The 14,892-nt window shown below is 46.7% G+C and overlaps 1 protein-coding gene across 6 annotated transcripts in view; it reads right to left on the bottom strand.

Moving 5' to 3' along the window:
* Positions 1 to 207: 207 nt before the first annotated feature.
* MAPKAP1 (MAPK associated protein 1) overlaps positions 208 to 14,892 on the bottom strand; it is a 119,476-nt gene continuing 104,791 nt past the window's right edge. For all 6 annotated transcript variants that reach the window (XM_087879935.1, XM_087879936.1, XM_087879933.1 and 3 more), the window contains 3 exons: positions 14,144 to 14,281; positions 1,629 to 1,726; positions 208 to 1,056 (listed from right to left, as the gene is read on the bottom strand). In XM_087879935.1, the coding sequence (XP_087736061.1) occupies positions 931 to 1,056; positions 1,629 to 1,726; positions 14,144 to 14,281 (362 nt within the window). In that variant the 3' untranslated portion in view covers positions 208 to 930. The remainder of the gene's footprint in view (positions 1,057 to 1,628; positions 1,727 to 14,143; positions 14,282 to 14,892) is intronic.

Here is a 14,892-nt window from a genome sequence, read left to right as displayed (position 1 = left end):
TACTCTACTCTACTCTACTCTACTCTACTCTACTCTACTCTACTCTACTCTACTCTTATTCCAATTCCATTCCCTTCCACGCCACTCCAAGACCCTTCCTCTTCTTCTCCCCTCCACCCAAATCCGAACAATCGAGAGACCTGGCCCAATCCGTACAGAGAACATAACACCCTCTTAACAGAAAGAACCCAGCCTTGCCAATAAACCTTGAGAAAGAGTATAAGGAATTTATTAGTAGTAAAAAGGGGGGGGGGGTACATTTGTACTACAAGTTGGCTTGGTGCTGGAGGGGATTCCCCCCCCCTTTCCCCCTCCTTCCCCTAAAAGAAATTGGATCGCTTCACCACCAGCGATCACCCTGGGGGGGTAAGGGGTGGGTGGGCGTTTGTGTCAGAGAAGGCGGGGAGGCCCCCCTCCGCCCCCCCCAGATACAGATCGAGGTCTTCCCCCTTCGAGGGGTGGGGGGTGGGGGTTTTCAGCTCTCCGTCTGGGCTGTTTGTCGACAGTGCCTAGCCAACCTGTGGCAGTTTTCCCACCGACTCTAGAGGAGAAAAAGAGTTCTAGGAAGGAAGGAAAAAAAAAAAAAAACCAACTCAAAAAGAGAAGAAAAAAAAAAAACAAAGGAAAAATTCAATTGTGACGTCAAGCTTAGACGGGGCCCCTTCCTGGAGGCGTCGGAAAGTGGCCCGTTCTCCTTCGGGCTGATATGGCTCTTGGTTTCCATCCGAGGACGACACGCGTGGCCAGCAACGTTGGCCTTCTCATGCTGATCTCTAAAAGGGACATTCAACCGTTGCGGTTTGCGACGATGGGCAGCCACCGCAACGCCGGAAACCTTCTCTTCAAGTCCCAGGCAACTGAGGGCATCCCCTGCTCAGCCCTCAGAGTGGACAGGGTCTCTTCAGTTTGGCTCCAGGCCAGCCCGGCCTTTTATTGCTGTCCCGTTTTCTTCTCCTTTTGGAAGCTGAAACTGGTTCTGCGACTCAGTTTCCTTTGCTTCTGGGTCAGGTAATCCGCTCTGGCTGTGCTGGCCCGGGATTCTAGGATGTAGTTCATCTGGAAGAAGCGAGTGGGGGAGAGAGAGAGGGAGAGGAAGAAAGAGAAGAAAGGAAAGAAAGAAAGAAAGAGAAAGAAAGAAAGAGAGAGCGGGAGAGAAAGAAAAAAGAGAGAGAAAGAGAAAGAAGGGAGGGAGGGAGGAAGGAAGGAAGGAGGTAGAAAGAAAAAGGAAGAAAGGAAGGCAAAGAGGGAGAAAGGAGGAAGGGAGGAGAGATAGGAGAAAAAGAAAAGAAAGAGAACAAAAGGGAAGAAAGAAAGCAAGGCAAGAAAGAGAGAAAGAAAAGAAGGAGGGAGAGAGGGAGGGAGGGAGAAAAGGGAATAAGGAAAGAGAAAGACTTAAGGATTGAAAAACGGCATGTAAAACCTGTCACTCAAAAAAATAAAATAAAATAAAATTGGCCTAAAGATAATAGCAGTACGTTCCATCCAACCTTTTTGACAGGGGTGGGGGTGGGGGGGGAATCTAAGCTGGCAACTCCTGCCCCATTGATTAAGCCATCCGACTATGGCTGGGTCAAAGGGATGGAAAGCGGGGCCCCACACGCCGGCCCCACGCGTCCCCTCGGCCTTACCTTCAGTACGATCTCGTTGACGGTGGCAGCGTCGGACTCGAAGTAGAGATGCTTGTAATCGTGATTGCTGAGATAGGTGAGCTTAAATATTGCATGACCTGCCAGGGATTAGGAAAGAGAAGAAGAGGAGGAGGAGGAGGAGGAGAAAGAGAAGGAGAAAGAAAAGAAGGAGAAGAGGAGGAGGAGGAGAGGAGGAGGAGAAGAAGAAGAGAAGGAGGAGGAGGAGAGGAGGAGGAGGAGAAGAAGGAGAAGAGGAGGAAGAGAAGGAGGAGAAGAAGAGGAGGAGAAGGAGAAGAAGAAGACGAGGAGGAGGAGAGGAGGGGGAGGAGGAGAAGGAGGAGAAGAAGAGGAGGAGGAGGAGAAGGAGGAGAAGAAGAAGAAGAGGAGAATTAGGAAGAGAAGGAGGAGAAGGAGAAGAGGAGGAGGAGGAGGTGGAGGAAGAGAAGGAGAAGAAGAAGAAGAGGAGGAGGAGGAAAAACAGTGAGGTTAGCAAAAAGTTGCATACACTATTTTGTGTCTACAAAGAGGCATTTTAACCAGTTCTCCTGAAGATGGATTAAACTCAGAGACAACTCTCGTTGCGCACTAAGCAGCACGGACCAAGGTCATGTCAGAGAGCGGGTGAAAGATAAGCCATCTCGTTCAAAATTTAAATTTTGCCGACAATTTAGGTGGCTTTTTAGCACGAGTGCCATTTTTAAGTACAGGTAGTCCTCGACTTAACAACAGCTCATTTAGGGACGGTTCGAAGTTCACAACGGCGCTGAACAAAGCAAACGTTCTGGGATTGAAATCCACAAGTGTTAAAAAAGTTCCCAAGCTTGGACATTCCTGGTCTAAAGGAATAAGTTTTGGGTTAAAGGTAAAGGCTCCCCTCGCACATACGTGCTAGTCGTTCCCGACTCTAGGGGGCGGTGCTCATCTCCGTTTCAAAGCCGAAGAGCCAGCGCTGTCCGAAGACGTCTCCGTGGTCATGTGGCTGGCATGACTCAACGCCAAAGGCGCACGGAACGCTCTTACCTTCCCACCAAAGGTGGTCCCTATTTTTCTACTTGCATTTTTTTTTACGTGCTTTCGAACTGCTAGGTTGGCAGAAGCTGAGACAAGTCACGGGAGCTCACCCCATTACGCGGCACTAGGGACTCGAACAGCTGAACTGCCGACTTTATGACCGACAAGCTCAGCGTCTTAGCCACTGAGCCACCGCGTCCCTTAGTTTTGGGTTACATGGGCATATTTTTCATGAGACTCCATCCTCTCCCCAAAGGGCAAACAATGCAATGTGGACACAGCCAAACCCAAGGGAGGGTCTCCCCAAAAAGGGGGCTGCAGCCTAGCGGTCGGATTTGTCTCAGAGACCAGCGCCTGACCTCCCCACCCATCCGTTCCAGGCAGGCTGTTAACGGGGTGCCTCTGTCTGGCTTTTGACAGCTGACCCTCTTCCGGGCTTCGGAAAACCGGAATGATTTATCTCTCTTTTCCCCGCTTGGAGCCTTTCGCGAGCTGACAGAAGCAAAACGGCGGAACTTTATTTCAAATCCTTATTTTTTTTTTAGCTTTTGAAAGAGTCAGCCCTTTTCGGAAGCCGTTAGCCGAAAATCAGAGATGTCAATAGCGTTTTATTGCGCAGCGAGTTAACAGGAGGCGGTGGGTTTCAATCCATCATGCGCGACACTTCTCGCTAGCCGGGCGCGCTCGCACCTGTCGGAGGGAGCGATGGGTGGTCTCCGGCACATCATTACTTCATTTATTTATTTATTTTATTAGATTTATATGCCGCCCTTCTCCGGAGACTCAGGGTGGCTTACAATGCGTTAAGCATTGAGTCTCCGGAGAAGGGCGGCATATAAATAAAAAAAATAAAAATAAAAAAAAACAACCTCTTGCACGCTGCCCTACCTAAGATCTGAGAAATGTTGATTTTTGCAGGCCAGGGAAATCCTTAACGAGAGCTTTACATAAGCGGTCTCGAAAATACGACCGGGAGCTGGGGGGGGGGGCAAGCCCTGCTCCGCCAAAAAAACCCCGTTACAGATCTTGTCCGTTTACGAGCTGCATCTCTCCATAAGCGCCCCGCTTCCCCTCCATGTTTTGGAAGAGATAATAAATAAACCAAATTGCGCTCAGCATCCTTCCCGGCCGTTGCGAGAGAGGAACGCTTCCTTCTTCTCCGGCGTCTGCACCTCATCAATCACGCTATTGTCTGCTTGAGAGCCGAGTCTTGTAAATGTCAGACCCACTCAAGTCCGAGAAGGATCCGAACATGGCAAGGAGGTTTTAATTGGGCAGCGTAATTAAATGGGCGGGGGAGGGCGAGGGAAGAAGCGAAGAGGCTCTCGACAGGAAAGAGACTTCTTGGATGGCGTTAAGACTTTGAAACGGACGGAATAGTAACAGAACAAGAGTTGGAAGGGATCTTAGAGGTCTTCTAGTCCAACCCTCCCTACTCAGCTCAAGCAGAAGAGTCTATAATATCGTTCCGGACAAATGGCTGTCCAGCCTCTTTTTAAAAACTTCCAGTGTTGGAGCATTTACAACTTCTGGTGGCAAGTTGTTCCACTGACTAATAGTTCTAAATGTCAGGAAATTTCTCCTTAGTTCTAAGTTGCTTCTCTCCTTGATTAGTTTCCACCCATTGCTTCTTGTCTTGTCCTCAGGTGCTTTGGAGAATAGCTTGACTCCCTCTTCTTTGGGGCAGCCCCTGAGATATTGGAAGACTGCCATCATGTCCTTCTTTTCATTAAACTAGACCCAATTCCTTCAACCGTTCTTCGTATGTTTTGGCCTCCAGTCCCCTAATCATCTCTGTTGCTCTTCTCTGCACTCTTTCTAGAGTCTCCACATTTTTTTTTTTTTTAATATCACGGTGACCAAAACTGGATGCAGGATTCCAAATGCTCCTGGACTATTGGGAAAATACCTCGGTTTCTTCCCCATCCGGTTCTGAAGGCAGGATTTCCACTGAGTTCACCAGGAACCTGATTCTGAACTGACCATTGAACCGTCTCTTGGGACAGGAGCGCTTCGAGAGAAAAAGAAGCAGATGCAGAATAGGTCTCATTGGGGATCTCGGCACGCTGGTGGGATGAGCTAAAATGCAGGGACTCGGTGGGAAAATGGATGTTTACTGGGAAGCAGGAATCAAGTGAGGTTGGCTCGGGAGCAAAGGGTTGGCCTGCAGAAGACAATCTAGCTGTAGTTACGGTTGCAATTACTGTAAGGTTAAAGGTAAAGGTTCCCCTCGCACATATGTGCTAGTCGTTCCCGACTCTAGGGGGCGGTGCTCATCTCTGTTTCAAAGCCGAAGAGCCAGCGCTGTCCGAAGATGTCTCTGTGGTCATGTGGCTGGCCTAATTTTTTTAAAGTGTTTTGTTTATTGTTTTTAATTAATGGGGCCAAATTTATATATATATATTTTAACTGTATTTTAATATTTGTACTTGATGTTTTTACTTGGCTGTTCACCGCCCTGAGTCCTCAGGGAGAAGGGCGGTATACAAATTCAAAATAAAATAAAATAAAATAAAATAAAATAAAATAAAATAAAATAAAATAAAATAAAATAAAATAAATAAAATAAAATAAAATAAAATAAAATAAAATAAAATAAAATAAATAAAATAATAAAATAAAATAAAATAAAATAAATAAAATAAAATAAATAAATAAATAAATAATAAATAAATAAATAAATAAATAATAAATAAAATAAAATAAAATAAAATAAAATAACTCAACGCCAAAGGCGAACGGAACGCTGTTCCCTTCCCACCAAAGGTGGTCCCTATTTTTCTACTTGCATTTTTTAAGTGCTTTCGAACTGCTAGGTTGGCAGAAGCTGGGACAAGTCACGGGAGCTCACCCCGTGACGCGGCGCTAGGGATTCGAACCGCTGAACCGCCGACCTATTCGATCGACAAGCTCAGCGTCTTAGCCCACTGAGCCCCCGCGTCCCTGTTATTTAAGGTTAAAGAAATGAAATAAAACGGGTGTTTTGGCAGCCCGCAGTCGTATTAAAGTGATCAAAACTCTCCTCCTGAGGAGGAGGGAAGGCTCTCCTGCAGGTATAGGTAAGTCAATCCAGACATCAAATAGAGAATCTCGGAAGGAGGATGACAGGTTTGTATCAGCGTTTCTTCGGCCAAGGCCATCGTTATCATGCTCCCATTTTACAGGTGGGGGGAAACTTGGGAAAAAGAGAGAGAGAAAGAGAGAAAGAGAGCTGGAAAAGCATCGAGATCAGATGGGCTGGGTGAAGAAGCAGGCATGTTTCTATTTTTTTTTTTTTTAATTCCCACCACGCTGGGATTGTTTCGAGGGTTTCTGATAACTTCCCATTTTACGGAAGGCTACGGACAAACCTCGTAATCTCTCCACCACCCCCCTTTTTTTCTCAACTCCTTCAGACTGTTAACCCGATTTGCCAAAGGTTAAGGCCATCTGTTTATAGATTTTGAGCATTTTTTTTTTTTTTTTTGCTTTTGCTTTTTTTTTTTCCAGGAGAAATGGCAGGATATAAATCACTGTAATAAAGTAAATAAGGGAAAAAACACACACATTTCCTTCTCAAACCCAGACCGTACCAATTGGAGAGGGGGGGGGTCTACCCTCACTGGTCCTCGGAGCCCAGTTCGTGATCTTAAATGAAATGACATGCTTTCTAATTTATTTATTTATTATTTATTTATTTTTATATGCCGCCCTTCTCCGGAGACTCAGGGCGGCTTACAATGCGTTAAGCAATAGCCTTCATCCTTTTGTATATTTATACAAAGTCAGCTTTTCTTTCTTTCTTTCTTTCCTTCCTTCTTTCCTTCCTTCTTTCCTTCCTTCCTTCCTTCCTTCCTTCCTTCCTTCCTTCCTTCCTTCCTTCTTTCTCTTTCTTTTCTTTTCTTTTTATTTGATTTATATGCCACCCTTCTCCGGAGACTCAGGGCGGCTTACAATGCGTTAAGCAATAGCCTTCATACTTTTGTATATTTATACAAAGTCAGCTTATTGCCCCCACAAACTGGGTCCTCAATTTACCCACCTTAGAAAGGATGGAAGGCTGAGTCGACCTTGACCTTATAATGATATAAGCTGCCTCCAACCAAGAGCCTCGGTGGTGCAGCGGACTAAGTGCTGTTATGTAGCACTTAGCTGCCAGCTGCCTGCAATTAGTGGGAGTTCAAATCTCACCAGGCTCAAGGTTGACTCAGCCTTCCATCCTTCCGAGGTAGGTAAATTGAGGACCCGGATTGTTGGGAGCAATAAGCTGACTTTGTATATAAAAAAAAGAACACTGCTTAGGGGGGCCCCCGAAAGCCCTACTAAGCAGGTATATACAAAAAGTATGAAGGCTATTGCTTAACTCATTGTAAGCCGCCCTGAGTCTCTGGAGAAGGGCGGCATATATAAATCGAACTGATAAATAAATAAATAAATAAATAAATAAATAAATAATAAACAAACAAACCACAAACCAGGGGTGAAATCCAGCAGGTTCTGGAGAACCGGTAGTGGAAATTTTGAGTAGTTCGGAGAACTGGCAAAGACCACCTCTGGCTCGCCCCAGAGTGGGGTGGTAATGGAGATTTTGCAATATCCTTCCCCCAGGAGTGGGGGGAGGGAATGGGGATTTTCCAGGAGTATGGAGGGAATGGGGATTTTGCAATATCCTTTCCCCAGGAGTATGGAGGGAATGGGGATTTTGCAGTATCCTTCCCCTGGAGTGGAGAGGGAATGGGGATTTTGCAATATCCTTCCCCCAGGAGTGGAGAGGGAATGGGGGTTTTGCAGTATCCTTCCCCCTGGAGTGGGGTGGGAATGGGGATTTTTGCAATATCCTTCCCCTGCCACGCCCACTATGCCACGCCCACAGAACCGGTAGTAAAAAAAAAAAATTGTACTTCACCACTGTCACAAACCCAGCCTGAACCATGCTGGAGAAAGTTGTTGTTGTTGTTATTGTGTATGTGTGTGTAGGGTTTTTTTTTTTTAAAAAAATTATTTTTCAGGGCGAATTCAATGGGAAAGAAGACTGACCCATGAAGCCGCATCTATCAAACTGTCGGTTCCGTGTTGGCAGCTCTTGAAGCCCAAGGGAGTTCAAAGGTTGCAAGGTAGAGGAAAATTTTGTGGGTTTGTGTGTTGTGGTAGGGGGAATAAGGAGGGGCGGGAGAGGGGGGGGGGAAGCAGCCCTCTGCTTCGGCACTAATATGCCTTCTTTGGGGGAAGAGTTGCTCCTTCATCCTCTGGCTTTAGGCAGCTTTCATTAATCTTCTGGCTCTCCTCTTTAACTAGCCATGCAGAACCGCTCAATAGCGAGGCTCATAATGGGAAAGCCCTCTGCCTATTACCAGGTTAACATTCTGTTAAGCCCCGGCACAACAATGGAATGGGAATGGAGAGGAAACCTTCGCACCCAAGACTGGCAAATTAAATGACTGCGGGAGGAGGAGGTGGTGGTGGGAGGAGGAGGAGGAGGAGGAGGAGGAGGAAAGGAAAAAAGATGGAAGAAGAGGAAGAGGAAGAAAAGGAAAAAGAAGGAGGGAAGAAGAACAAAATGGAGGAAGGAAACAGGAGGAGGAGGAGGAGAAGGAAGGGAAAAAAGGTGGAGGAGGAGGAGGAAGAAGAAAAGGAGGAGAGGGAGGAAGAAGACGAGGAGGAAGAAGAAGAGGAACGAGGGAAGAGGAAGAAAACAGGAGGAGGAGGAAGGAGAAGGAGGAAGAGGGGGAGGAAGGAAAAAAAGGTGGAGGAGGAAGAAGACGACGAAGAGGAGGACGAAAAGGAAGGGAAGGAGAAGGAAAAAGGAGGAGGGAAAAGGAAGAGAAAGAAGATGGAGGAAGAAGATGAAGAGGAGGAGGAAGAAGAGGAAGAAGAAAAGGAAGAGGAGGAGGAAAAAGAAGGAGGAGGAAAGAAAAAAGATAGAAGAGGAAGAGGAAGAAAAGGAAAAAGAAGGAGGGAAGAGGAAGAAGAACAAAATGGAGGAAGAAAACAGGAGGAGGAGGAAGGAGAAGGAGGAAGAGGAAGAGGAAGGGAAAAAAGGTGGAAGAGGAAGAAGAGGAGGAGGAGGAAGAAAGGGAGGGGAAGGAGAAGGAAAAAGGAGGAGTGAAGAGGAAGGGAAAAAAGATGGAGGAGGAAAAAGATGAAGAGGAGGAGGAGGAAGAAAAGGAAGAGGAGGAGGAAAAAGAAGGAGGAAAGAGGAAGAAAACAGGAGGAGGAGGAGGAAGGGAAAAAAGGTGGAGGAGGAAGAAGAGGAGGAGAAGGAAGAAAAGGAGGAGAAGGAAAAGGAAAAAGGAGGGAAGAGGAAGGGAAAGAAGATGGAGGAAGAAGAAGCGGAGGGAAGAGGAAGAATAGCAGACAGGAGGAAGAAAACAGGAAGAGGAGGAGGAAGAGGGGAAAAAGGATTAGAAGGAAGAAGATGAGGAGGAGGAGGAGGAAAGAGAAAGAGGAAGAAGAGGAAAAAAGAAGATGAAAACGGAGGAGGAGGAGGAAGGAAGAGACGGAGAAAGAGAAGGAAAAACTCAACTATCAAGGAGGCCTGCTGGTCAAAGGAGCTTTTCCCCATAACTCGTTGCTTGTTTATAGGTTTAGCATTTTAACAGTTGGGCGTGAGAAAGATTAAAAGCCAAGTTTTCTTGGATGCTACGTGCTACCTGGAGGACCAGGTTCGTCGCGTGCTGTGCCGCAAGATGTGTCCGTCCCTGGGAAATCCCAGAAATGAAATCCCAGTCTTTCCACATCTGGGCTGCCCCAAAAACATCTGCGGGAAGCAAGAGTCGAGACCGAACCCCGCCACCCCCAGCTCCCCACCTCCGAGGGCACCTTCCCGACCCCCCCCTCCGCATGAAGGTCAAGACTTCTTCCTCGAGTCGTGGGCTGTGCTGAGCCTTCCAGATGTTGCAACCGCCGCACATCTGGCAGGCACCCTTCCCCTCCGGGGGGCGGGGGGGGGAACGGGAGAGAAGCGCTGATCTAACAGAGGAGCCTGACGTGATGTCATAACATCGCTCACTTTGTGTTTTGACGGGATGTCACGTTCTGAGGACCACGTTGGCTTTGATCAACAAACAGGCCGCTCCGGGATCACAAGGTTAAAGAAAATGAGCCTGTTACGTGGTTTGTTTGAACGTTTAGCCAAGAAGATAGGATGCGAATGGGGGTTGACGTTGACCCAACGGTTTTTTGGACTGTCCCCGGGGCCGGTTCTGTTTACGGAACTGCTCTAGGGTGGACAGCGGTATTTGGGACGGGTTCCCCAACCTGTTTTTATTTCTCCCTCTGCCCCCTCACCAATAATGTTAACGAGATATGAAGAGAATCAGATTTTCTTTAAATTATGCTTTGCCCGGGGATATAATCACATTAAGCTTATTATGTGGCTTCCTTAAGACTTTATATTATGTGTTCTTAATTGAGACACAGGGCCTCTTTCTGGGGGCTATAAAAATGGCAGCTGGTTTTATGAAGGCTTAAATCTTCCTTCTTAACAACAAGAGGCTCTTTTTCCCCCCCTTCCCTCTCCCCACCCCCCTCCGATTCAAAATCGGCAAAATCTTTTGAGGAGAGTCAAAGCAGAGGCTGATTTAACAGAGACGCCCCTTCGAAGAGGAGAAGGTCGCGCGGATCCGGATAAAGGATTACCGGAGATTTCGTCAGTGGTTTTGCCATCGGTTCAAACGGATTCTGTAGGAGATCAGGCAGAGCTGGGGAGGGCGGAGTTAAGCACGTTAGCAGCTTAGAATCATGACGTTCCCACAAGGCATTCGACAAAGTAGACCCCAACCTATTTCTTGGTAAGCTGGAGAAATGCGGGATAGACAGCATCACCACCAGATGGATTTGGCTGATAAATCGTACTCAACAAGTAGCCCCTAATGGTACTATATCTACATGGAGGCAAGTAAGCAATGGGGTACCACAAGATTCCATTTTAGGCCCAACACTCTTCAATATCTTCATAAATGGACGTTTGGACAGTTGCCTTCTGGCAGAAGTTTCCTTCCCTGTTAGAATGCAGTATTGCAGGCTAACTCTGCCCACTGCCAGGAGTTCGATCCTGAATGGCTCAAAGTTGACTCAGCCTTCCAAGCTTCCGAGGTCGGTAAAATGGGGACCCAGATCGTTGGGGGCAAGAGGCTGACTCTGTAAACCGCTTAGAGCGCTGTGAAGCGGTATATAAGTCTAAGTGCTATTGCTATACGCAGAATGATATTGAGGAAAAGTATAATTCTGAAACCATTGCCAGCTGCTTTCCTTGGGGTGGCTTTGAAGTTGAGCGTTAACTGACGAAAGATGAAAACCCTTTTGAAATGATGAATTTCGGAATGAGGTCCAACCACGTGTGTTTATTCACCCCCTGCCCCCCCATCTTATGATGTATGCTACTGCTCTTTCAAGTAATTTCAACATCTTTGCTTTGTTTATAAACTGCATTTTTCTTGATCGAGCGGGCCTCTCATTAGCAACAGCCAATGCATCAGAAAAGAGAAACTAAAAGAGAGAGAGAGAGAGAGAAAGAGGAAGAAAAAGAGAAGAAAAAGAGAAAGGAGGGGAGAGAGAGAGAAAGACTAAAAAAGAAAGAAAAAGGAAGAAAGGGAGGGAGGGAGAGAGAGAGACAGAAAGAAAGAAAGGAAGAAAGAAAGAAAGAAAGAAAGAGGAAGAGAGAAGAAAAACAGAAAGGAGGAGAGATTGAAAAAGAAAGAAAAAGGAAGAAAGAGAGAGAAAAAAAGGAAGAAAGGAGGGACAGAGAGTCAGAGAGACAGAGAAAGAAAGAAAGAAAGAGAAAGAAAGAAAGAAAGAAAGAGAAAGAAAGAAAAGGGAAGAAAGAAGAAAAACAAAGGAGGAGGAGATTAAAAAAAGAAAGAGAAAGAAAGGAAAAAAGAGAGAGAAAGAAAAACAAAGAAAAAGGAAGAAAGGGAGGGAGGGAGAGAGAGAGACAGACAGACAGAGACAGAGAAAGAAAGAAAGAAAAAGGAAGAAAGAAAGAAAAAGAGATAGGAGGAGAGAGAGAGAAGGATTAAAAAAGAAAGAAAAAGAAAGGAAGAGAGAAAGAAAGAAAGAAAAAGGAAGTAAGGGACGGAGGGACGGAGGAAGAGAGAGAGACACTTGGCTCAATAGCACAATGTATGTTTTAACTAAAGAGACATGAAATATTTAAGAAGGATGTTTAGCGGCAACGCTGAGAAATATTTTCTCATGCGAGAGCCTGGATATGGTCGTAGACCCCAGATAAGGATGGCTTAATCCTCGTTTAGCGACTGATCAAAGTTACAACGGCCCTGAAAGAAGTGACTTACGACCCGTTTTCACACTTACGACCCTTGCAACCCGTCCCCAGGGTCACGCGATCAAAATCCGGACACTCGACAACTAAACAACGGACGACGAAAAATCTTGGGAGCTAACGGTGCCAACTCAACCCTCCTGTGGAAGAACGTGGAAATCTCCTGAAAATTCGGCATTGTGCTTTCCTCCCACCAGGTTTGCGTAGGAGATCTTGGAACCCGATGGCCAAATTCTTTTTTTTTTTTTTTTGAAGGATTAAGGATCTCTAGAAATTTGGGGGGCAGATTTTGGGGTGTGTGGGGGGTTAGTAAGCGTTTCTCCGCCTCCCGAACTTAGATGGTGCGGAATTCCAACAGAGGAGGAGGAGGAGGAGGAGGAGGAGGAGGAGGAGGCCCTGGATGAAAGAATGCAATTCTCTTGATTTGATAGACGGCTGATTTACTAGGCTCAGAGATGCCCTAATTTGGGGGTAAAAAAAAAAGATTTGCAAAGCTTTTTCTTGTGTAGTTCACGGGCCAAGCACTCTAAGTTGATTTTCAGCCTGGCGAGTTCATACCTTGGCGGAAGGCGCCTGGTTTTTTTAACAAAAGAGTGGAAGGTGTGTCTCCGTGGGGGTGAAAGGGCACAGCCCATCCGTTTGTGACACTTTTTGGCTGCTGTGCATTGGTGGCGGAAAGACGAGACGGAGGAGGATGGTGGTGTTACAAGAGATAAAACCCGGGGAAACAAAATATATTGCAGAACTCCAAAAGCCTTTATCTCTCCTCCTCGGCCCTCACTCCTTCTGCCATAATTCATTTTCGAAGGAAGACCCGGGAATAATTTTTGATGTAAACTCTGAGGGAAACATCGATCACTTGGCCGATAAGATCGCCGAGGAAGAGAGAGAGAGAGAGAGAGGGAGGCATTCCTTCATCAGCCTCAAAAACACGAGCGTCCCTTCCCTCAGAAAAAGAAGAAGAAGAAGGAGAAGGAGAAGGAGAAGAAATTATTACGGAAGAAATCCTAGCAAATCAGCTCTATCCTCCTTCTCCAACCTGGAGGAGGAGGAAGAGGAGGAGGAGGAGGAGAAGAAGAAGGAGAAGGAGAAGGAGAAGGAGAAGGAGAAGGAGAAGGAGAAGGAGAAGGAGAAGAAATTATTATGGAATAAATCCTAGCAAATCAGCTCTATCCTCCTTCTCCAACCTGGAGGAGGAAGAAGAGGAGGAGGAGACGAAGAAGAAGAAGGAGGAGGAGGAGGAGGAGGAGGAGGAGGAGGGGGAGGAGGGGAAAGGGAAGGGGAAGAGGAAGAAGAAGGAGAAGAAATTATTATGGAAGAAATCCTAGCAAATCAGCTCTATCCTCCTTTTCCAACCTGGAGGAAGAGGAGGAGGAGACGAAGAAGAAGAAGGAGGAGGAGGAGGAGGAGGAGGAGGAGAAGGAGAAGGAGAAGGGGAAGAAGAAGAAGAAGAAGAAGAAGAAGAAGAAGAAGAAGAAGAAGAAGAAGAAGAAGAAGAAGAAGAAGAAGATCACTCAACTATTGTGGGAGAAAAGAAAAGTAAAAATATCTGAAACGAGCAGTTCTCCTATATAGTATAGGTACTATATTGTGCCAAGGAAGGATTCATGACTTAATTCTCACAAGGAACTTGACAAGTTTGCTCTCGGTCCTTCTGGCTGGGGCTGATGTGGACCTCTCAAGTCATGTGCAACTTACACGGTTGGCTGTAAATCGCTGGAGATTCCTCTAACGGTTGAAGTGGAAGATACGCTTCAAAACATATAGATAGGAATCTGCTGCTGGCATCTGCCCCAAGGAAGGTCAGCCAGCTATGGCATAATTATGGCTGCTGGGGATTGTCTCCTCCTCCTCCTCCTCCTGCTCTTCTTCTTCTTCTCTCCTCCTCCTTCTCCTCTTCTTCTCCTTCTTCCTCCTCCTCTTTTCTTCCTCGTTCTTCTCCTCCCCTCTTCCCCCACTCCTCATTCCTCTTCTTCCCCCTTCTCCTCCCCTCCTCATCTTAAGACTACCCTTCAACTTTCCAGGCATGGTTGGAAATTCTGGGGCCTGATTCACCAATCCGGAGGTCAGTTGGGGAAGCTGGTTTAGCTACCAGCGAGCTCCTATCAAGGATGACTCTGACAAGCACGGTTCAGGTGGTACAAGGGAGACTTGGGGGCTACGTCCAGCTGTCCCTTGGTTCCTTCTGGGAAAGAGACAAGGGAATCTCTAGACAAGGGCACCAGAAAGACTATAGATGGCTTACTTGGGCTCTTCTCTTCAGCCAGGTCGCAAGTGCACAGGAGCTCCGAGTCGATGGAGATCGGCTTCTGCTTAATCCAGAACTTGGTGCTGGCTTTCTGATTGGTCACAGGATCGATCTCCACCTTGTCACCGGAAATACCTGAAGGTCAGAGAAGGTCAGTCAAGGGAGGAAGGGAAACGTCATGCTAAGGCACGGAAGAAGCAAATGAAAGGGCCTCTCCCCCATGTTTTTCGAGTGTGGCAACGTATCATACCATTAATAGTAGAGAGGTGTTATATGTGTATTTATGCTGGGAAGAGGAGGAGGAGGAGGAGAAAGGGAAAGAGGAAGAAGAGGAAGAAGGAGAAGAAGAAGAGGAGGAGGAAGATAAAGAAGGAGGAGAAGGAGAAGAGGAGAAGGAGGAGGAATAGGTGGCAAAGGGACAAGGAAGAGGAAGGAGGAGAAAGGGAAAGGAGGAAGAAGAGATGGAGAAGAGTAGCAAGAGGCAGAAGAAGAGGAAGAGGAAGAAGGAGAAGGAGGAGGAGGACTAGGAGAAGAAGAGGAGGAGGAGAAGGAGGAGGAATAGGTGTCAAAGAGGACAAGGAAGAGGAAGGAGGAGAAAGGGAAAGGAGGAAGAAGAGATGGAGAAGAGGAGGAGCAAGAGGCAGAAGAAGGGGAAGAGGAAGAAGGAGGAGAAGGACTAGGAGGAGGAGAAGGAGAAGAAGAGGAGGACGAGGAATAGGTGGCAAAGAGGACAAGGAAGAGGAAGA

The sequence above is a fragment of the Pantherophis guttatus genome, chromosome 16 (genome assembly GCF_059756535.1).
Source record: "Pantherophis guttatus breed Tessera chromosome 16, ASM5975653v1, whole genome shotgun sequence".
In the NCBI taxonomy this organism is placed as follows: domain Eukaryota; kingdom Metazoa; phylum Chordata; class Lepidosauria; order Squamata; family Colubridae; genus Pantherophis; species Pantherophis guttatus.
This window is presented reverse-complemented; position numbering and strand designations above follow the sequence as displayed.